Here is a 22,977-nt window from a genome sequence, read left to right as displayed (position 1 = left end):
CCAAAACTGAACCATTAAATGTATGTATTAAATACATACATGAAGACAAACCTCCAAAAACTGCAGTATACCTGTACAGCCCACTGTATTTTGCTGCCATGGTGTTTACACCAAGGAACATCTGGATTTCTTCTGATATGCTGTGCTACACAGTGTCAGCCAAAATTTAAACACACAGAACCCCATTAGGAAAAGTTAAAGTTAGAAACAGGAATTCAGGGTTACCCTGTGCACTTAAATCACAATTTTACTTAACTGATCCTTTGCTGATCTGCCAAGAAACAGGTTTCACTTCACATGAGGAAAAAATAAGGAAAGAACACTCCAGATTATTGGTGAGAGTCAGTTTATTTGCCAGTTTCAAATTAAGCTAGAACAAGAAGAGGGGTGTAAGGAGTTATCTTGCTTCTGACAAGTCAAAAAATGTGTTACATGTTATAGGTGATATGTTTGGTTCTTTCTTGGGGTTTAAATTCCTCATTTCTACTGAGGTTTTGGAAAAGGAGAAGTCATACCAGTACCATGGAATACAACCACAGTCCTTCATGAAGACAGGTGCTGCTTTTCCCATTCCAATGAAGAATGGCAATTTCTGTAAGAGGCTCCTGAAATATTGTCCCTGCCATAACTTACCAGCTGAGCTGCCACTGTCTCTTGTAGCCCACACCCTTGTTCTGCCCAGTTCCACTCCCATCCTGGAGGACCCTCCTGAGGCCAGGACAGCCCACACACCTTCCCAGTTCCCTCAATTGCATTAACACCTGAGCATGTCCCTCTCTGACATTCAGCAGTACCCATCCTATGGATGTACCAGACCAGCTTTCATTTCCAGAGGCTTCCCAGCCAACTTGAAAATAGCGAAAATAAACACTGAGTTTGAAGTGAGGATGCTCTGGCAGCTCCTGCATTTCATTTCAAGAGATTTTTCATGCTTCATAACCACCAAAGAGGCCAACAGAAAGAAACAGCCAGGGTCAGCCCCAGTAATTTGGACAGTTCAGGCTTGGAATGCTGTGACATTACTGAATCCTACATGGAACAGACACTCCTCACACCATATACATGCTGCAAGACCTTTAATCCAGTGGACTGTGCCTTACCACTGTGACTTTCTACACTGGGTGCACTTACAGCAGGCTTTGCACACGAAAAGGACAGGGATGTGTAGGTTGGTAAACTACTTAAAACCTCATGAAACAATAAGCACAATGAACATGGACAGTCACTGGAAATTAGGTGCTGTGTCACACAAATTCTCCAAATATTTGAGTAAATTTCTGTCTGTCTACAATCTGGCCATACTTAATTGTAAAATACAAAGTATCTGTACTGTTATACCGTTTGAACTGGTGAAGTAGCTCGTCCTTGCTATCTCCAACTTCATCCAAAGTCACCACTGTCTCTATGGGACAGTAAATATCATTACGTCTTCCCCAAAATGTCAAGTGGGCCACTCTGACAGTTTGTCCACTTTCACTTAAGTATATTAATCCAATAATTCTTCTGAAAAAGTAGCTCATACCATACAGCATTGCCCCAGCAAACACAGCGATGCCAGTTGTATAGAGGAGGATATTCTGAGACACCTGGTCCTGCAGGTAGAGGTAGCAGATGGGAGGCAGCATGACCATGGAGGTGGCAGTCTGCAGCAGCTTCAGTCTCGACAGGACCCTGCAGTATTTTATCCCTGGGAACCTGTAGACCAGTTTGAACTCTTCTGTCTGCCCATCCACAGCCTTCTGCTGGAGCACTGCAGCAGGGGCTGAGTGGGACAGACACACCGGCGGCTCTCGCAGTCTCCTGAGATAACTACCATGAGCTCGCTGGGTTTGTGACTGCAAACACTCCCACGAACCAAAAATCCAGGGCCGGCGAGCAGCTTCCCTTCTCCACGACCTTGTCCAGAGCTCTTTCTGTAGAGATCTCCCAAAAGCTGCTGCCGTGCAGACTTTAGTCCTAGTGCAGAGCCAAGCCTGTAAGGTAAGAGTCCCACAGGCCATCGTTTGAGTGCTCTTTAAAGCCCAATTGAGAGCTCAGAGTTGGTCACCCGGGCGCCTAAAGACAGTAAAGCACAACCCCCGGGTCACTGCGACCTGAAACCAGAGCTCTGACAGGAACCTGGTTTTTGTGCCCGCATCCCTCCCTGCAGAGCGGCAGGGAAATCCTGCTAACACCGCTGCTGTCAGTGAGCTCAGGGAGCGGCCCTGCACAGCCCCTGCCTCTCACTGTCTGAGCACCAGCCCAGGGAAAGCCGCTGAATACCGCCCACTCGTTAATAGCCCCTTAAACCGCAGATTTAGGAGAACAGAACAGAAAAATGAACTAAGCACGGTGAAGGAGAGCGGGAGCAGACGCTGGGAAGGCGCAGGGCTGCAGAGCAAAGGCAGGAGGGGAAGTTCCGCGCTGCCCCCGGCGTGCTGCAACGCGCGGGCAAGGACCCGCCACCGAGCGGGATGGCGGCAGGGATGGAGGAGGCGAACGGCAGGGAGACGGGGAAGGAGGGGAAGGAGGGGACGGAGGGGACGGAGGGGAAGGAGGGGACGGAGGGGACGGAGGAGCAGCCCGCCCCAGCAGCCCGGGCCTCACCGCCGCCATGGCCCCGGAGCTCCCGCGGCTGCGCCGCCGCGCGCGGCCCGCCGGGAGGGAACGGAACGGGACGGGAGGGAAGGGGCGGCCCCGCAGCCATGGCGCCGCCGCCCGCCGCGCTCTGCCTGTTCGACGTGGACGGCACCCTGACACCGCCGCGGCAGGCGAGTGCGGGCCCGGGCTGCGAGCCCGCGGGGCCCGGCGTGTCCGCGCTTGGCTCACGTAACGCTGCTGGCAGAGCGTGTGTGGGCTGCTGTAGCGGGATGGAGGCGCTGGGCTCCGGCAAATCTGACGGCTCTGTTTTGGACCGCAGAAAATCTCGGCGGAGATGGCGGCGTTCCTGCAGCGGCTGCGGCAGAAGGCCAAGGTGGGAGTGGTGGGCGGCTCGGACTTGGCCAAGATCCGCGAGCAGCTGGGCGAGGACGGTAAGGGCCGCGCTCAGGGCCGCGCTGAAGGGCAGCTGGAGGCTGCAGCCCCCTCATCCCCTCTTCCCTCGCTTTAGCTGTCTTCTGGTGGTGGTGTGTTGCACTCAGGCTGTGGGAGCTACGGACCGGCACTTGGGAACCGCAGCTGCTTGCACCGCTGTCTATGGATCAGATTAAGGGATTGTTGCTAATGGTGAAATCCTGCCTCGCTGACAGCCTTGGGAGGGCATTTTCACACTCTGTGTGACATACACGTGTGGGCTGTCCGCTGTCAGCACTTCCCTCGGGACCTGCTTTTGTTCGCTGTGGGGTTATGATGCAGCGGTGCACTCTTGCCTTAGCTTAGTCCTTTATTCTTAATGCTCTTTACTCTATTGATGCCACTGATAACTCCTGTAGTGCCCAGACAGCTGAGTTCGTTTGCCTTCCAAGTGGTCTCTAGTCAACCATATCATCATCTTGTGTAGTGCTGAGACTCACAACTCCCAGACATCTGCTGAAGATTTGTGACACTGAGGAAACAAACCTAAAGGGCAGTATCTGACTTGCCCTCTAGCCAGGCCATGTGCCAGGTGTTTGGGCATTCCTTTACATTTAATGTAAAGAGTCATATGCCTCTAAGTAAAACCACAGGTATGTCAAACAAATGACTTCACGTGATCTGAGCTGTGTGCTGATCATAGTGAGCATTGGGACTAGTAATCTTGTGCTTGATGCTATGCTGCTGAAACTTTTCATGCTTTAGGAGCTAATGTTTGCTGTATTTTAACCAATTTAACATTTAAGACAATTCTGCATTAAGCATTGAGGGGAAATGATGACTGTCTTTTTGCTTGTTTGCAGTGATTGAAAAATATGACTATGTGTTCTCAGAAAATGGCCTGGTAGCATACAAAGATGGGAAATTCCTGAGCAAGCAGGTAAGTGTGAAATTTCCAATAGTGAGAAAAAGAAATTTTCTAAACAAGATTTTGATTTATTTGTACAGTGTAGTCCTCTGTAATCACCCTTTCAAAGACTAAAATTGCTGCTGCTTTCATATGTTAGTCCTGTTAATGGATCATTCATTTGGCATGTAATGTTTAACATAAGTAATGGAGAGTAAACATTTAAAAGAGATCCTGGCTGAATTTGCTGCCTTGACCAGCGGTTCCAGTTTACTGCAGGAACAAGCTCCTTTTCTTCATTCTTGGCTGTAACAGACATTAAATGCAGCTTTTTGTTCAGGGCTGCTGCCTGTGGCACAGTTTCCTTCTGAAGCAGGTTCAAGTAGGAATCATATTAAAGGACAGTTTGGTGTTATAAAGTGAACAAAAAGCAAAATGAGAACCTTTAGTTAGTACCATGTGAGCATCAGCTGATGTTACTGATTGAAGGCATGTTTGTTCCTCTGTGGTATTAACCATGCCTGATTACCCAATGTCTGTGTTTTCCGTGTGACTTGCTTTTAGAATCTCAGATTCTGGACCCTTGGTTGAATGGTGTTTGTTTTGTTAGAGCATTCAGGGCCACCTGGGCGAGGACATCCTTCAAGATGTCATCAACTACTGCCTGAGTTACATTGCAAAGATTAAGCTGCCAAAGAAGAGGTATGTGCACACAGACATCTCAGCGTGGCCCTGTTCTCCTTAGGGCATATAAAGCTCAGCTCAGGGTGCTCAGCAAAAAAAAAGAGAGTAATTTTTGCCTGGGGAACAGTGCCGTGTGTGTGAAACAGAGCTCTGCCCATGCATACAAAGACAAGCTCCCAGCTGGAGCACAGGGCTTGAAATACTAATTTGGCACTTTTGTGTCAGAGGGAAGGAGATTCAGTTTTGAAGTAGGAGTGTTCCCTTGCCATGTTTGGAATTCAGCAGCATAGTGTTTTCCAGAGATGAGAAGTGCAGCCAGACCAGCTCTGTGTGATGTGTGAGGTGCAGCTGCTGCAGACACTGAAATGTGCTGGGTGGGGCAGGGCAGGACACTGCCCACACTGCTGTGAATTCCGCAGCTTTACCCACGCTGACAGCCTGGCCTGTCAGGCTCTGAGCTTGATGGATGCTCCAGTCACACTTGTTAAACCAAATGGGACTTTTAAAAGCCAGTAAGGATGATGAGGAGGTTGCCATATTCAAAGTCCAAAAGACTTAACTGGTGCCAGAGGTACCTGCATGTAGTGAGACACGTGATTCTCACTGCCTTTAGAATTAAATGGAAATTTATTGTGCTATTTAGTGTTTGGAGAAATTTTCTCATCTATTTTCTGTCTTGTTATCAATTCCCTTGCAGAGGCACTTTCATCGAGTTCCGAAATGGGATGTTGAATGTGTCCCCCATTGGAAGAAGCTGCAGCCAGGAAGAACGACTTGAGTTCTATGAACTTGATAAAGTGAGTTACAGCTCTCCTGGAGAAGGCAGTTTTAAAAACTTATAATTTGTGCAATTTTTTTTTTGTAATTTAAACCCTTTCCATGTGGTTTAACTAATCTCCTCCTCCTCTAATTCAGACCTCAGGAAATAGACAATGTGGGGTTTTTTGTTGGAATAGCAGGGATTACTTGCAGAAGGGTGGGTTTGGCTCATGTTTTTAATCCAATATCCAGAGTACTGAACATCCTGCTTCTATACATGGGGTTTCTGAAAAACCCTGTCCTAGGTAAAATCATACTTTCTCCTCTATAGTGTAACCAGCCTGGGTCCATTCAAATCAATAAAACCATTCTTTTTTAGAGGTGGTTTTGGGTTATCTTTTTGTTGGTAAATCAACACAGTTACAGCATGTAACTGTTGTTTGGTTTTGTTTTCTTTTTTCCTTAACAGAAGGAGCATATAAGAGAGAAATTTGTAGCTGATCTACAAAGAGAATTTGCGGGCAAAGGCCTCACATTTTCAATAGGTAATACTTTAAAAGAATGTCATTTAAAACACCAATTAATTTAAATTTCTTTTAAGTCATATTCTCTTACGGCTGTGACATCCCATCTCATTTGTCTGACAGGTCTCTCTGGGGGTGGTTGCAAGACTGAGCCTCTTTTTCCTCTCAGGTTTTTATTGGGACATTTTAATTGAAATCCATCAACAAAGAGAACTTCATTTCTTGTCATCAGTTTATTGTCCTTTAATGTCAGTTGTGTGACTGATTCTGCTCATTTTGGAGGATATTAGATGCATTGGATTAGTCAGAGTTGTTTCTGTGAATCAGTTTTGATCCGAACTGCTCCCTCAGTGCTGTTCCAGTTGCCTTTGGTTCTTCAGCTATACCTACATTGTGTGGGAGGAAAGAAAGAATCCAAAAGCAAGTGCAAGCTTAGGGAAAAAAAAATTACAATAAGGGGGAATTAACTTTTGGTGCATTTTGCTTTTTTACCGTCTCTCCTAATATATTACCACACTCCTGCTTTTGATTGTTTTTCAGAATTGCAGATAATGCAGATAATTAGTGCTGAAGCACTAAGGCAAAGGTGAACTGCAGTGCAGCTCTCCTCTCCTTTATGTTGTAAATACCTTTTGGACACCTGCTCCAAGTCATGCTCTTGGGTATTGGTGAAGGCCAAGGGCTCAGAACTGGAACAGCTGGAACCTGCTGAAAGGGCTGATTTCTTCCCTTTCCTACTCTGAAAGCCTTAGGAAGTCTTTTGCCTACAATTTTATGGCTGTAAATATATCGGTGGCTGTGTTCATGTGTCCTTTCTTTCTAAAAGTAGAGAGGTTAAGTGTAATTATTCCAAAAGGTTAATTTGGATAGCAGTGAGTATTTGGGAACATGCTCAGACTTTGTTGAATGGATAGATAATCTCTGAATCACAGCTCTAATAACTGATATAAAACACTTTCTGTACTTGCAGGACTCACAGAGTCTCACAACATTTCTGTGTCTTCTGCAAAGCTCCCTCTCCCTAAAATCTTACCCAGTTCAGGTTTTTTTTCACTTCCTCTCCCTTCAGAAATACATTCTTAAAATGAAACAAGTCTTGGTTCCTTTCTCTCCTAGGAGGACAGATAAGCATCGATGTGTTCCCAGATGGCTGGGATAAAAGGTACTGCTTAGGAATTGTTGCCAAGGATGGATACAAGACTATTTATTTCTTTGGGGACAAGACCATGCCAGTGAGTACATTAGTTTGATACAGTAATTTGAGAGCTGCTGTAATTAAACCTCAAGGAGTGCAGATTCTAACCTTATAACCTTAATCCTGACAAGAGCTGAAGCCAGGGCATAAACACGTGTCCATGTTTACCTGGCTGCAGATGGGAAGTTTTCCTTGTTTCCTGAATTGAACACAGGGTTCTTGCCTTAACAGAAGTTGTTTTAAAACTGAACTTCAGTAATTCTGTTAAACACCTAGGTGACATGACTGTGTGAAACTGATTGTCCTGCCTGGTCAGTGGAGATTGATTTTTGTTGGCTGGTGTTTATTATACATATTTATTTCCTATCTTATTTAACACTGTGCCTTGCTCACTACTCTGTCAGTCTCCAGCCTGGGTCCCTCATCATGGGGCAGAGCTCTGCAGGGCAATTCAGAGGCTTTTAAGAATCCTGAACAGAGACCTGACAAGAGCTTGTGAGAGCACTGGCAAGCACAAGGACTTGCTTGAAATGAAAGCTGTCTGAATATGGCCAAAGAACAGTGTCAGGCTAAGTTTTATAAGAAAATGCTTGATTTGATAAGAACTCACAGTTATAAAACTCTTAAATTACACAGGACTTTATAAATTTTAAAAGGTTTAAATTAAAGGTTTTTTCCCCTGACATCAGCTGCAAAAGTAATCACCTGTCCCTCTGGCACAGAGCTTACAGACAGTTCAGTTTAGACCCTCTAAGTGGCAGTGCAGCATTTCCAGAGAGTTGAAGTACTGAGAGCTGATGCTGACCCTGTAGAAGGAGTGTGGCAAACAGAAGTTTGGGAATGAAGCTATGGATGGATTTTGGGGATCTGTGCTCATACAGGGGCAGTGCTGTTGTTCACTGAATCTAATCACTGCATGCCCTTGGAAAAAGTCAATTTTCCCCCGTTTCCTGTCATGTGTCCCTTTTTGTGACTATGTTTTATGTTAAATAACATTAAATCATCTTCTGCTTCCAGGGAGGGAATGACTATGAAATTTTCACAGACTCCAGAACAGAAGGCCACAGTGTCACATCCCCACAGGATACAAAAAGAATCTGTGAAGAGCTATTTTTTAAATAAAAGATTTCCAGAGTTCACACTTACAAGACAGTTAAAAGAGCAAAATCACTTGAAATATCATCATTCTGTATTGTTTTTTTGTAATTGGTCATGAATAGCAGGTGCTTTGCAGGTCAGTAATTACTAAAGGGAAATGTTTTAATTAAAGGCCCCTTGCTGCCTGGGGGAACACAGCAGAGCTCATTTAGCACCATGCTTTGTTTCCAATCACATAAATTGTTTTCTTTTTGTTTGGTTGTGGGCTTTGAGTTGGGTTATATTTTGGGTTGGTTTTTAAGATATCTATAAACTTCCTTAACTAATTAATTACAATTTAGGGAGGGAAAGGGTGGCATAATCTGCATCTAGTTGATTCATGGTCTCAAAATTGGCCTGAAAGGCTTAATCCCTTAGTATTTTTATGTTGAGGCAGCTTTTTAAAAGATGCAGTTGGGTTTTTTTTAAAATACTTACCATGTGCTGTATTAATTAACATGAATTATAAGACAGTTTCTTGTCTAAAACTGGAAGATGAGTAAAAGGGAATAGTTTTATTTTCTTCCTGGGGTTGGGAAGATGGCAGTGAACCAGAAGTCCCTGACTGCCATCCCTTGGAATGCTGGACCAGCTGGTGCCAAAGTTCCCTCCTCAGGATGAATGTGGTCAAAGGTAGAAGTCAGGTCATGGTACCTACACTCTCTGCAGACCAAATCTAAAAAATCATTTGTAAAAATTAATGAAAATAACTTCAGCATATTAGCAAAATATATTTCTGTCACTTTCTGATCATTTTCTGAGATTCCTGGTTAAGGCATTAAGACTAGGTGGGATTTTTCATACTACAAAAATGATCTAAATTATGTTTTTATTAAAATTCAAGTCAATGCCTGACAGTCTGTGTAACTGTTAATACTACTTTTCTCATCTGGCATTAGGAAAGTAATCTTGAATATAAACGGTTTGACTTAGTAAAGGACAATAAAATGTGATTTTATCATGAAAAAATACTGTATTGATTTGTCATTTTGGTAAATAAAATACTTGAAGCAGACCTGTTGCATGCTGCCTGTCTGTACAAAGAAATGAGTTATTTGAATCTTTCCAGTTCCAGGTTGATGGGATAATTGCACAGTAAAAAAGCAGGGAATAGAATCTTTGTGTGCCACCCAAAATGTCCAAAAGAGCTTACAAAAACAGAGGGGGAGTTGCTATGCACCTCATGCACCAAAAGTCTTTTTTCTTCTAGCACACTTCTTCCTTAGCTAGCTCCTGTTTTAATGGGAGCTGACTTAGAGCAGGACCATCCCTCGGGTAGGAATGCTCTTTAAGGACAGTGTAAGAGCTACTGCATTCATTGTTTTCAGCCCCAAACACAACATTTCTGGCTGCTCTGTCTTGGGAGCCTCCTCTGACATCTGCTGGCCTTGTTATTTCCTAATTGTTCTGGTAACTGCAGTCAGTGGCTGTGAAAACACTCCCTTAAATAAAACTTTAGTCACCACACAGGGGTGCATGTGCAGGCACCTGCATTCTCCCCTTCTTCAAAGCTGAACCTCTTCAGCACCAGCTACCCAGGGAGCAGACTGGAAACACATTAAAGCACTGAAATCGTTGCATTTATTGTAAAGAAAGCAGGAGATGATATTCCAACAAGCTGCACAGTGATAAACCCACCACAACCAAGGCTTATGGGTCATAAAAAACAAAACCAAGCCCAAACCCCCAGTACAGCATGGTGTAACACAGGCACAGCAAAGGGAAAACAAGACAGCACAGCAGTCCTGACCCCCACCCCTGTGCTGTCCCCACATCACACCTGGGGACAGATCAGACGCTGTGAAAGGCTCAGGCACATCCTGACAGCGAGCACCTCTTGGTGAAGCTCCAAATACACAACTGAAGCTGCACTGTTTTATACAACTAACAAGACTTGTGCCTTTTTTCTTTTATTATTTATTTGCAAAGTCAATAAAAATCCACTGTTAGGAAAATAACAGAGAAAAATGCTTCATTAAAAAAAAAAATTTGTGGAAAGCAAATAGGAGCAAAACCAATTTAGTAGCACTACAACTACACAGAGTCTGGGGAAGGGTGGCCCTATCACATCCTACCAAGTGAGTTTGCCAGGGAGACAGATGCAGAATTTACTTCACCAAGACAGCTGAGCCTGCTGAGGAACTCCCACAGTGTTTCATACACAGGCACTGGGCAGCACAACCTGCTGTGCAGCAGTGCAGGTGTCCTGCCTGCCCCTGGCACACCATGGCACTCAGCTGTGTGCAGTCTGGAAGGCAAATCTTCAGCCCTGTCAAAATTCAGACACACTCAGAGGCCATGAAGTATCCACTACTCTACAGTTTTCTACCACTTTACCTTGAAGCAAATTTAAATTTGGGATGGATTTTTTATTTTTTAATACTGGCCTATAAAATCTGTTGCTAATCAACCATCAAGGCACCTAAGTAAATTCACAAACCCCAGCTTTACCAGTACAACACAGTTTCCACGCTGCAGCCACACCATTTGCAGTGGTGCACCTGATGGCCATAACCACCTGATGGAGATTTTCCACCCTGTGGCAGCTGCTCTGTTTGTGAACTTCCTTCCATGAGGAAAACAAATCAGCAATGAACACCTCTGTCTGTCAGGCCAAGGCATTCAGGCACTGTTATCAGCAATAAAGGTACTGCAGCCCTGGAAGAGCAGCCCAAGGGAGCACACCCAGCACCCAGGGCTCGGAGCTGTGCTGGACCCTCTGCACTAGAAGGGCTCTCCTTGAAACCTCTCCCCCCTTCCCCTGGGCATTTCCTGGAATCAGTTCACAAGACAAAAGAAAACCCAAACCTCCCCTCCTCCACCAAGCACACAAACTAGCTCTCTTTAAATACATTTCTTGTAAACACATTACTCTAGATATTTTTTCATTAGGATTTGAATTGCCTTTTTTTTTTTTTTTAATCAGGCCAGCTGTAAAAATGATAATTTTGGCCTGCTTCTGCTTTATTGACAATGCAGTATTTCCTCACACACAGTATTCTTCAGCCAGGTGCTGCAGCCAGGTGTCGAGCAGAGCCCACGCTGGCAGCAGCCACGCTCCAGGGACACCTCAGGAGCTGATGACGTGCCCTGACCACGTCTCGTGCTTGGTGCCAGGGGCCAGGTGAGTGATCACCACCTCCACGGCCTGCAGCTTCTCGTTCTTGGGAGGGATGGTGCACATCTTGTAGGTGACCTCGTCGCCTGCCACGGGAACGTACTCGCCTTCAATGCTGTGGAGGGAAGCTCCAGTCAGTCATCAGTCACATCAACACTCACTCTCTTTTGCAGCTTACTGAATTTTTTATCATAATCGTTATCTTAGATGCTCAAAGTACTTCAGGGATTTTATAGAGCCTGTCATCTGTCAAAGTCTGAGGCTGATTTTGGTTGTCTTGCAGTGAAATCCTATTTTCATGAACTATGAATACTATGAACACCAGCCTCGCCCTAAAAAAATCAACCAACCACAAGAAGTAAAAAATAAAACCAAATAAAACCCACAAAAAGCTCCACGCTAATCTGCCTTGAAGAATACTCATGTGAGCCCAGGCTTGGACTGCGAGCTGTGCACCAACACCTCACTTGCAGCAGCACTAGAGGGCAGGGCTGCCACTGGCTGCCACTTACTTTGGGGATATGGTTTTTAAACTAAAATTGATCTCTTTTTGGTTGGTTTTTCCTCACTTCTCACTTAAGCTTTTGAAGTTTCAGTTGGTTTTTTTCTTTCATTTTTTCTAAAAAAAAATTTGTACCACGTAATGACAAGATTTTTTACCTTAAGGTTGCCCCACCATAACACAGTTTGTGGAAAAAAGAAAAAAAAAGAGCCCAAGTGAGATATGGTATCAAATATTTCAAATTACTTGCTGTGAGAAAAGAGAGTTCTGCGATCCTGTTGTGTTAGCCTGCAGAAACCCTCACCCAACACGCAGGGAGACTTCCAGGAGGCTCCAGCTGGCATCCCCCAGAGTGATGCCAGGGGATGCTGCAAGACCTGCACTGTGCATTTGCTACTGCACGTGAGCCCGTGTTTGCAATCACTGGGAGATGCCAAAAGAGCTTCACCTTCTGTTCAGAACAAGGTGCTGATGAAACAGAACTGCAAACAGCCCTCCTCACCTCCACCCTGCGTTTGAGATCAGAGCTTTGTAATAAAAATGCCAGCACGTGCCACTGACCGCTGGCAGAGATTCCTCCCTCCTGCACTGCCATCAGCTCTCAGAAGATGCCACTCCACCTTTCTTTAAATGTGCCTTACTCCAGCCCACACTCAGCTTTCTCTGCCCTGACAGCTTAGGCTCTACATTTCTCAGTGAAGGTTCTCAGCAGTGTCTGTATTTGGGAAGAGATCAACAATGATAACAAATTCTACTGGATGCCTTATTGGTGAGCCTTGCTTGTGAACTCCTGTTACACTGGAGTCCAGATTTGTGTCCAGGAAAGAAAAAAACGTGGTCTAGGTCAGAAGTTTGTAGTGCACCACAGAATTTGGTATTTGCCTTCTCTGAGAGCACACTGAGAGCATGCTCACCCCACCCAGGAATTTTACCCCATGTTCTGTTAATAGCAGGGATCTCAGATTTTAGCAGTGCCCTTTTTATCCACTCTCATTTGTGACCCATCAATCTCAGGGCTTTTCTATTGCAGGAAAGGCTGGCAGCACTGATAGGAGGTAAATACACTGGCACCCACTGCCAGTTCTAACCTCACATCAGAATTTGCTTCTCCTCACAGTTCTGCAGAACTTCAGCACTGCTTCTCCCCAGCCCTTCCCCTTTTGAGGGCTCCTGTCTGACCCCTGCCCTGCAAGGGCAGCTCAGGCTGTGGTGAAGCAGCAGCAGCCAGGACCCAGACAGGACAGGGTAACCAGGCATCTACAAGGGAAGCTAAAAATGACCCCTAAATCAAGACTTCTCCCACGGGAAATTCAAAAGAAAAGTCATTGTTTGCTAGCTGATTGTATCAGCATGATATTGAAAATGCTCCTGTATCTAAATATGAATCTAAAACCTGCTGTGAGGAGTTAAAGGCATTCCCAAGGCCTGGGGTTTGAAATGTTTGAGGGAATAAAGTCCTTCAAACTTTATTTCCCTGGAAATACCTCTACTCCAGAGCTGCCCCTGACTGTGGCGATCAGACCCAGGAGGGCATGTCCTAAGCTGAACCCTTCAGAGCAGTGCCTGGGAAAATGGGAGTAAATTGAGGGCAGAAGAAATATTACAGAAAAATCAAGATAAAGCCTCCTTCATCAGACCTGACAGCCCTTTCCAACCCACGCAGGCTGATCCAAGTGACCTTTATTAACTTCCAAAGTCTCCAGGCCACCCTGTCAGCCCAGCCCAGGATCACCCTGGCCGGGCTCTGCTCAAGCTCCCACCCCTGACCTTTGCTGTGCCTGTCCTCCCCAGCCATGCCTGCATCCATGCCCCACTTCCCCCATCCCAACAGGTTTAAGATCCTTTCAGGTGTGAAGGGATTGCACACCCAACCCTTAATGTCCTTCCAGGAGCAGAAACTAATTTACCTTTTCTTGTGCCAAAGGAATTTGCCACCAAAGACCCAGAAGTTTACCCTGACCTTGAAACAGCAGCTTTGCAGCAAGGATGTACTGGGACCTGAGGGGACATACAGCCCCAAGAAGAGACACAGGAAAGGGTTGAAAGACTCAAACCAGAACTGAAAATAAAAACGTATGTAAAAAAAATGACATCACCTTTCCTACTTAAACCTCTTGAATCTCTTGATCTTTTGTTGCAAAAAAAAACAAACAAAAAAAGAAAAAATCTTGCTATAGATGTAAAAGCACTAAAACTAAAGCAGCATCTCCCCTGGGTGCTCCAGCCACCCCTGCAGAGCCCCAGGCCCCTGCAGGGAGCAGGAACCTGTCACCACTGCACAGCCACCCAACCAAACGGATGCCCTGCCCAGGAAGGGATCTCGGGTTTGGCTGAAACATCTTTTATTTTTAACAAACAGGAAACTAACACGTTTTTTAAAACCTCCTGTAAAACAGGATAAGCCACAGTTAATAAAATAAACGTTTGAAATCTGCAAAAGTAGGTAAATATGGTTAATGCAAAAGGAAAGTGGATCCACAGGCGCTTGAAGCACCAATACAAAAAAGCTTTAAGCTCCTAAAAAATGGAGGTAAATTAGGTATCACTTGAATATTCAAAATCAAGTGAGGAAGAAGTACAACTTGAGCATTAAAAAGGATGGGTGTTTTGTTAGGGTATGTTTTGTTTAAAATGGAAATATGAATATGTACCTGGACAGGTTCTGGTCAGATGTGTGTTGCAGGTACACTGGTAGCAAAGTGATTCTGCTTTTCCAAGAAATAAGGCCAAGTGAATCAGTACACACACACAGACCATGGCTAATATCCCCCCACTGCAGGGAGAGGAGAAGCCAAGGCCCAGGGTGCAGGGCACACTCAGCTGTCACTGAAAGCCACCACGTCCTCAGGCCTTGGGAGCTGTTTGGGGCACTGCCTATGTTAGCCCCTGGTCTGCCAAGGAAAAAGAAATAAACCAAAATATCTGCTGACCCATTCCTATGCTGAATCATGAGGTTAAATACTCGTGTTCCTTCTACTGCACAGATCAGATCATCCCCAGGATCTGCAGAGCCCTGAGCATCACCCACACCAGACAGGGGCACTTTTCTCTGCTAGAGAGCATTTCTTGCAGGGCTGAGCATTATGCTGACAGCATCAGATCCTTCCTGGGTTTCACTGCTTATCCAAGCTGACACTACAAGTGACTGGAGCTTGTGATAAAACCTCATTCAACCCCAGGACAGCCTCACCTGATCCTTACTTTGCTGTCTTTCCTCACTTGTTGAGGTGACCCTACCCCACCAAGGCCTGTCCTTGCACAGCTGTGTATAAAGGTTGTGGCCACACAAACATCTCCAATTTCATTTTCTGCTTTTGGCCTTTAAACTTTCTTCCCACAGATCAGATATTCTTTTGTCTCCTGCAGGTTTGTGATCACTAGTCACTCTTGGTGCCTAATAACATGAGATCACCATTGCCCCTGGTGCACACAAAAAACAAGAGGACAAAGGTCCTGGTCTGCAGCCTGAGCAGAGCTGAGAGTGAACAGTGTCTCCTGGCAGTGTCTGTCACTAAAAGCTGCTCCTGGGACAGACAGACCTACTGCAGCCCTGCCATCACTACATGGGATGCTTGGAAGGAGAAACAAACAACATCCAGATTGTGCAGTGCTTGTGTGGCATCCAGAAGGAACAATAGGATGGCACTGGAGAGGGGCTGAGATGGTGGCAGTGGAACAGAGCCCCACACAGAGCTGGGGGAAGATCCCCCAGCAGGAGGCAAAACTTAAGTCATAGGCAGGAAACGAGCTGGAAAAGATAAGAGAGAGTAAACAGAGTTCTTGGGACAGACTCAGCCTACAACAGACATTCTGTAAACAATGCAAGTTACCTGGAAATTTTGGTAAAGGAAGTTAAACATGGACTTTTTTGATGGTACATATTGATTAAATATTTTTAGATCTGTATTTTTTACTTTCACCCTCCATATATATTAAATGTTGATCTAGAGGAATGTGGAGGTTTCCACTGTTATTTGAGGTATTGGAGTGCACTTTCAATTCAAAATAATGAATATCTACATACCCAGGAATCTCAAGACACTTCAACAACTTCAAATTCAAGCTAAAAATAGGAAATGCTTCCCTGATGTTAGAGTCAGAGAGAGATAATAGAGTGAGTTTTAGATTATCTAGCAACTTCCATTTCCCAGCTCAGTGCCAGTCTGGTGTGGTGGAGCATTTTATCCTGCACTATTTTTAGGGAACTGGGAGGTTATTAGGAAATTACCTAAATAAGGAATGTTCTAGTTCTTCCTTCTCACAGCTGCTATTCATATTCCAGGACTCTAGTTAAACCTCTTGGGACAAAGGCAAAGTCACGTGGAAACATTTTGGAACAAGAGTTTTCAGTGATTTCTGAGCCTTGCTGGTCACCAAGCCTGCCACGGATGACACCATGGAGCCCTTCCACGGGCTCTGTTACCTCCTGGGCTTCTTCAAGTTAATTTAACACCTCAACATTTGCCTCAAGAAACCTGAGGTGTTTTTAACAGCAAGTTACAACAGAATAATGAACTACTGTGAGTTACTAATCCCAAATGCTCTGCCATGCATTCCCTGTGCAAGCCAAGGGCCCCAGAACCCACCACAAAGCCAGCAGGGACCCCAGGGAGCTGGCTGGCAGCAGCAGGGCTGCCTCTCCCCACCAGTCACACTTGTGGCTGGGGCAGACAAGTGGAAAGAGGCTCAGACACTGAAGAATCCCAGCAGTTAATACCAAGGTCTCTGCTCCAGGGTTCCCTGGTCCCTGAGCTGCTGCAGAGAAAACTTCCCAGGAGCTGCACTTCTCTCCCAGGTCAGTGGATGCACCATCCTCTCGCCCAGTTCTCCACCGGGCCATGGTGTCTGAATCCCCATTCAGGGGTAGTTATGGCTCCAAATCTACTTCCAGCAGCTAATTCAAGCCCAGGCAGCACAGACACCCTGTGAGGAAGGAACAGGAGAGCTTTGCAGGGATGCCTCTGTGGGCTCAGCCAAAGACACACAGCTGTCCCTGCAGACAGCCAGCCTGGATCCCGTCACAATCCCACCTGCTGCCTGCATCTGGGACCCAAAGCTGGGGCAGCCACATCCTGAGCTCACCCCATCCTCCATCCTCCTTGGCTCTCACCTATCACAGCTTGGATCCTTTAAGGGAAGGTTCTGGGAAGACTTCTCTGCAATAATGACCACAGCAACCTGACTCTCCTGCATGCATCAAAGTGAGTTTTCTGAGCCAGCTGGGGTTGTGGAGAACCCTTAGGAAAAAGATTATCCATGTTCTATTCATTTCCAAACCCCTCTCAAGAAAGATCCGGAATTCTGCTGCCTCTCCTTCCTGCCCCAGATAATCTACTTTTTCAGGCACTTCACTCTGCAGCAAAGCATCAGAAAGGAAGCACACCAGGAAGGATGTGTGCTGTCCAAAGCACATAAGTCATCCAGTGTTTTGAAGGCAATCAGAAAGCTGAGATTTGGCTTCCCAGCACTCCCAGAGAAGTTGGTTGCAGTCAGCAGAAACTGTTTTGCCGGTAGTTCACAGAAAAGCCAGAGAGGCCAGAGAAGTTTGATCTCTCAGCTCAGATGCAGCTCTCAGATCATTCAGAACTATCAGGTAATTTCCAAGCCATATTGTTCCACTCCACCAGAGGAACAGCACCACAGAGAAGCCAGGAGATGTGGCACTAATGCTTTGCACCAACCAGTGATCTGGCAGGAAATCAGAGGAAAGGAATGAGCATGAAAGGATGATCTCTCCATGGCCAGCTCAGTTCAGGGCCAGCTCCTCAGTGCAGCAGGGACACAGCTGGGTTCTCCCTGCAGGAAGATGCAGCTGACAGAACATCTCCAGCATAGTCAGCAGCTGGAATGCAACAGCAGAAAGGGACCATCCCCACCTGGGAGCCCAGCCAGAGCCCTCAGTGTTCAGCCCTGCTGAGTTACAGACACTGGAGGCAAAACCTGAGATCACCACAATGGAGAAGTAAAGCACAGCAGGCACAGGATGCCCCAGGGACCCAGGGCTGCTGTGTGCCAGTGTCCCTGGGGAAGCACAGCATCAATTCTCCAGAGCCACAGGGTCAGGAATCCAGCCTGAAGGACAGCCTGCAGGCCTCTCTGCAATGCAGCATTTTCCCCTTCAGAGCCAAGTGCTGGCAAACTGCAGAAAACCCACAAGCACTGCATGTTTTTTCTCTCTCATTAAATATGCTGCTTTTGCAAAATAAAATCATTTTAAAAATCTGAGTGTGGTCATTCATCCATCACTGCTCTCTGGTGAGCCACCTCCTTGCCTTGCCCTTGCAGGTTCACAGGCTTCAGGCCAAATCCCAGATAAGTGCAAAGGCCTGGAGCACAAACCAGTCTCCATCGTGTGCCACTCCCAAATGCTCTGGGGAAGCAGAAGAGTGGGTGCAGTGCTCTACCTCTACCCCCATCCCTCAGCAGCCCAGCTGGGAAGGGAAGCTGATGTGAACCTGTGTGTGCAGGCAGCCCCTGGCAGGGGACATCAGCAGCCAGCACTGCAGGGAGTCCCTGTCTGCTCTCTGGGAACATCCCACAGCTACAGGTGGAACAGCAAGAGGGGGACAGAGCCAGTGACAGCCACACCAGGGAGTGTCTGGGAGAGCTGACTTACTCCTAGGATGGAACACGAGCCAAAGAGGTGCAAACAGGAGGACAGAGCTCTCACACTGATGCTGAAACACCACCATCCATTTGTGACAGTGGATCATCTTACAGGCTGGTGGAAATGAAAGCATTAACAGTACGTGTCACTATTAAAAATGCAATTATGGGCTTTTTAAAAATTTCACTCCAGGCAAATGAATTTGCCTTTGCTTCCTGCTTTCCAGAGATGTTATCTGGAATTACTATCTCAGCAACTCCTCTGCCTCCATGCTTGCCAGCTAGGGCTTTATATTCAGTACAGCAAGCACATTTTGTGTTTGTTCTACAGAGGGGTGAAGTATGAATCCGGGAAAAACAAAACCTCACCCCACCAAAGAGCCATGACATTTCCCCAGCACAGCTATTTATACCAAGTTGAGAACTGTCTCCAGTAAGCACAAGCAAGCAGGACTCACTTGTACCCAGTCAGTTAAAAAAGAGAAGAGGCTCCACACAAGTGTTACCAAACACCAAAACAAATCATCTCTGCAGCCTTCAGAGCCACTCATTCAAACCAAGCCAGGCAGACAAGAAGCACCTTTCAAAGCCTGTGCTGCCATCAGCCAGACCCTGGCAGGCTGCAGAACTGGGCAGAGGTTCAGCAAAGGCCAGTGCAGGTTCTGCAGGCAGGGAGGGATGAGCCCAAGCCCCAGAACAGGCTGGGGCTGCCCCACTGGAGAGCAGCTCTGCAGAGAGGGACCCCGGGGTGCTGCTGGGTGCCAGGCTGACCAGGAGCCAGCAGTGTGCCCTGGGGGCCAGGGGGACCCCGGGATGCTCTGGGGGGAGTGTGGCCAGCGGGGCAGGGAGGTGACCCTGCCCTCTGCTCAGTCCTGCTGGGGCACATCTGCAGTGCTGTGTCCAGGTCTGGGCTGCTCAGGAGAATGACAAGGAGCTGCCAGAGGGAGCCCAGCAGAGGCCACGAAGATGCTGAGGGATCTGCATCATCTCCTGTGAGGAGAAACTGCTGGAGCTGGGTCTGGTTAGTTTGGAGAAGAGAGGACTGAGTGGGATCTCATTAGATTTAATGACCTCAAAGGCAGCTGCCAAAAGAATGGTGCCAGGCTCTTTCCAGTGGTGCCCAGCAACAGGACAAGGAGCAATGGCCATAAACCAAACACAACAAGTTCCACCTCATCATGAAGAAGAAATTCTTTATGTTGAAGGTGACTGGATTTGCCCAGGGAGGGGATGAAGTCTTCCTTGTCTGGAGACATTCCAAACCCCCCTGGACACACTCCTGTGTACCCCGCTCTGGCTGACCTTGCCTTGGCAGGGACATTAGACTTGATGCTCTCCACAGGTTCCTTCCAATCCTAACAATTCTCTGATCCCATATTTCTACCCACATCTCATAAGTCCAATTCAATAAAGCAGCTTTGGTGCAAGTTCCACTCATAAAATATGTCTACATGTCCACATTCATGCACAGACACAGAGAAAATTTTGCAGACATCAAGTGAAGCTTTTGAGTGCCACATACATTTGACTTTATTTTTGGGCTAATGCTCATTTACAGAAAGGAAATGCCAGCCTAAGTGTTGTTACTATCTTACAAAAAAATAAAGAAACCTACATGAAACAGACATCCTATCCTATGGAAGACATTTTCACTAAAGTGTAACCTCACAGCTCCTCAAAGCTTAGAGAAGAAAATAATTTAATTGCTCAAATTAAATATTTATGTTGAAAATCATAATAATCTGCAAGATAGGCAGCTGGTCCCTATGCTTAAAACCTTCATCACAGCTTAGTGATGAGCACAGAGGAGCAGTCTATCCTGGTGAATCCAAACTGGCATAACCATTTTATCCAAGCTCCTGAAACTCCAGCTTTTGGGAAGAATTCGGGAGGAACAATCCGCTTTCATTTCACAAGAAGATGCCTAAAGCACACTGAGACAGTGAACAGGCTAACACCTCTCTCACATCCAGATTTAACTGAATAAATAGATAGAAAAAATCACTTGATAAACGTGAGGAGGATCTCACAACACACTGTACAAAGCAGAGTCACTGGAGTCCCCTGAGCCACAGGCCTGGTTACAGAATGCTGCCACAAAAAGCAATTCCAGTTAACAAAGAGCAATCCATCAGATTCACTGGGAAATAAACTGAAATGAAAGGCATTACTAAATTGTCCTTCCAGTGTTGCCTTGCATCAGAATTAAGACAGTGATACCATCACCCTCCAGCACTAAAAGCTGTTTCCAGCAAGTCAAATATACTCTGAGTAATTAAAGAACACAATGTGCTGAAACCTTCAGAGCTTCAATAATAGCACTTTTCACTAACAGGTTGAGGCAGAAACATCAGCTATTTTTGAACTGAAGCTCTGAGACAGCACCTACATGTGAAACATCTAAAACAGTGGCCCATTCCTGGTACAATAGAAAAACTGCTGTTGACTTCAAGAGAGCAAAATCGACCTAGAGAAGATGTGAAAACACAAAACGCTTCAGTCCTACCAAATCCATGTGAACTGACCTTGTAAGATGTTTCTGAGAGAGCAAGGAAAAGAGTCTTTGAACACACAAGGTTCCTACAAGAGGAAGGGCATGGTTTGCCCACTGTGGAGACGGGAGGGGAAGTGGAGGTCCATGCTGAAAGCCAAGCCAGGCAAACACCACAAAGGGCTCAGAGCCTGTTTGTGGCAGGAGAAGATCCCCCAGCGAGGCAGAGGAGCCTCAGCACTGGACCTGCCAGCCATGGGGTGGGCAAAGGCTCTGCCAGAAAGGCACAGGTGCTGCCCAGCAGTGGATGGGGTACAGGGGGTGCCCTGCAGGGACAGCACGGCACGGGGAGCCTGCTCCAGGTGTGAGCACTGCTCTGAAATGACACAGCTGAGAGCAAAGAGCCAGGCTGGTCCTGTGGCCAGGCTGTGTTTGAGGGGCCAGAGCCTCTCCCCCCCTGCCCACAGAGCAGCTCTGCCCCTCTCAGCCCTCCCTGCTCCAGAGGGAGCAGAGAACCTCCTGTGACAGCCAAACAAACACACTGAAAACACCTCCAGACATGTGGCTGGCCATAAACTTTTACAACCTCTTGACTCATTCAGTGGTGCTTTGGGGTGGAGGGAGTGGGTGGTGGGAAGAGGAGGGGCACACTGAGGGCACGGTTGGTTATCCCAGTGCTCCCAGCCAAAGCAGCCTGGGAGCAGATGGGACCCACACACCAACAGCACAGCCCACGGGAGGGGACTGCTGCCACAGGGGCCTCGCACAGAGCACCCAAAATCACAGCACACAAAGTTATTTCTGTCATGTCACTTGGACCTCAGCATAGGAGACATATGGGAGTCTTGAAGAGGGAAACAGAAAAACCATCACTGGAGTTTCTGCTGAGAGGAGGGGAACTGAGGGCAGGAACACCTTGTGCAGCCAGAATCAAGTCCAAGACAGAAAGATGTGCTGGGCCATAGGACAGGAACCTGAAAGAGCAGTTCACATTTTCTACAGACAAACAAAACAGCAACCACAAGCAAAAAGTAATCTCTGGGGTTTTAAAATGAATAATTTCACATAACTGAAGAAAATTTTACTGAACTAATGGGAAGAGAAAATGTACAGGGAAAAAAAAAAAAAAACAGGACTGAAAATAGACAGTTCTTTAAAAGGAATTCATTAGAAGGCTGAAAATTCATGTTTCTGTGAGAAGGCTGTTGTAACTAAGCCCCTGCTGATCAGTAACTGTATAGGTCAGACTGGATGTTCACAGTTAAATTTTTTTAATTGTGACATAGGAAATGCTATTTTTAAGTTATTCAGGATATGAGGAGAAATAGTGCATTTGCATCAGACAAAAGAGAAAGGAGATATTAAATGTCACTTCTTTGGGTGGAACACAAGTCAGACCACTGAGCCTATTTGCACCCATGAGCCCTACAGAGCTTTGGGCTGTCAATGCCCACGGTGCAGTAACATTCCAGAAACCTGGAGGAAAGCCAAGTGCTCCTTCTCCAAGGACATGCTGCACACACAACCAGGAAAGACAGCTGGGGCAATGTAAGTGGGTTTGGTAAGGCTTTTGTTGACTTACCACTGGATAACCTCTCGGAAGAACAAATAAGACTTATACAGCTTCAATACTTTGAATAATAGGTAAAATAAAACTGGTGGTAGATCTAGAAGAGGTTACAGGAGAATAAACATCAAGCAGTCTTAACACACACCCCCTCAGAGACCAGCAGCCCCAACACCAGTCAACATCCCAGCCTAGGAACAAATATTAAAATTGCCCATTAAACCTCGCAGATCAGCCAAGCCATAAACAGCAAGGGCAGCGCAGGCATGGGGTGTGCTGGGCATTCCTGGGCAGGCAGGGCTGTCCCATGGGATGTGCAGCTCTGCAGCCTCAGCAGGAGTCCAGGAATCAGGAATGCAGCCACGGCTGGGAATGCCAGGCTGGATCTGGGACTGCGCCAAACTTTGACGCTGCAGAGGATGCTGGGGTCACAGCGGGTAAGCAACTCTGCACAGACTGGGGATAAAGGGCTAATGGGATTACGGGATGTGCAGAG

The 22,977-nt window shown here is 46.4% G+C and overlaps 3 protein-coding genes across 6 annotated transcripts in view; 1 reads left to right on the top strand and 2 right to left on the bottom strand.

Moving 5' to 3' along the window:
- Window positions 1–329: 329 nt before the first annotated feature.
- TMEM186 (transmembrane protein 186) lies at window positions 330–2,719 on the bottom strand. The gene is made up of 2 exons (XM_030284906.4): window positions 2,587–2,719; window positions 330–1,973 (listed from the first exon to the last, which is right to left on the bottom strand). The coding sequence occupies exons 1-2, from the start codon at window positions 2,593–2,595 to the stop codon at window positions 1,245–1,247; spliced, it is 738 nt and encodes a 245-aa protein (XP_030140766.4). The 5' UTR covers window positions 2,596–2,719; the 3' UTR covers window positions 330–1,244.
- PMM2 (phosphomannomutase 2) lies at window positions 2,616–9,212 on the top strand. The gene is made up of 8 exons (XM_012577186.5): window positions 2,616–2,750; window positions 2,900–3,011; window positions 3,855–3,931; window positions 4,509–4,600; window positions 5,280–5,379; window positions 5,811–5,886; window positions 6,982–7,097; window positions 8,078–9,212. Exons 1-8 carry the CDS (start codon window positions 2,685–2,687, stop codon window positions 8,180–8,182), a joined length of 744 nt encoding a protein of 247 aa, XP_012432640.5. The 5' UTR covers window positions 2,616–2,684; the 3' UTR covers window positions 8,183–9,212.
- Window positions 9,213–9,755: 543 nt separating this feature from the next.
- Window positions 9,756–22,977, bottom strand: part of CARHSP1 (calcium regulated heat stable protein 1) — a 38,280-nt gene continuing 25,058 nt past the window's right edge. For all 4 annotated transcript variants that reach the window (XM_030284908.4, XM_002194690.6, XM_072935783.1 and 1 more), the window contains exon 4: window positions 9,756–11,430. In XM_030284908.4, coding sequence (XP_030140768.2) covers window positions 11,268–11,430 — 163 coding nt within the window. In that variant the 3' untranslated portion in view covers window positions 9,756–11,267. The remainder of the gene's footprint in view (window positions 11,431–22,977) is intronic.

This window comes from Taeniopygia guttata, chromosome 14, assembly GCF_048771995.1.
Source record: "Taeniopygia guttata chromosome 14, bTaeGut7.mat, whole genome shotgun sequence".
Taxonomy (NCBI): domain Eukaryota; kingdom Metazoa; phylum Chordata; class Aves; order Passeriformes; family Estrildidae; genus Taeniopygia; species Taeniopygia guttata.
This window is presented reverse-complemented; position numbering and strand designations above follow the sequence as displayed.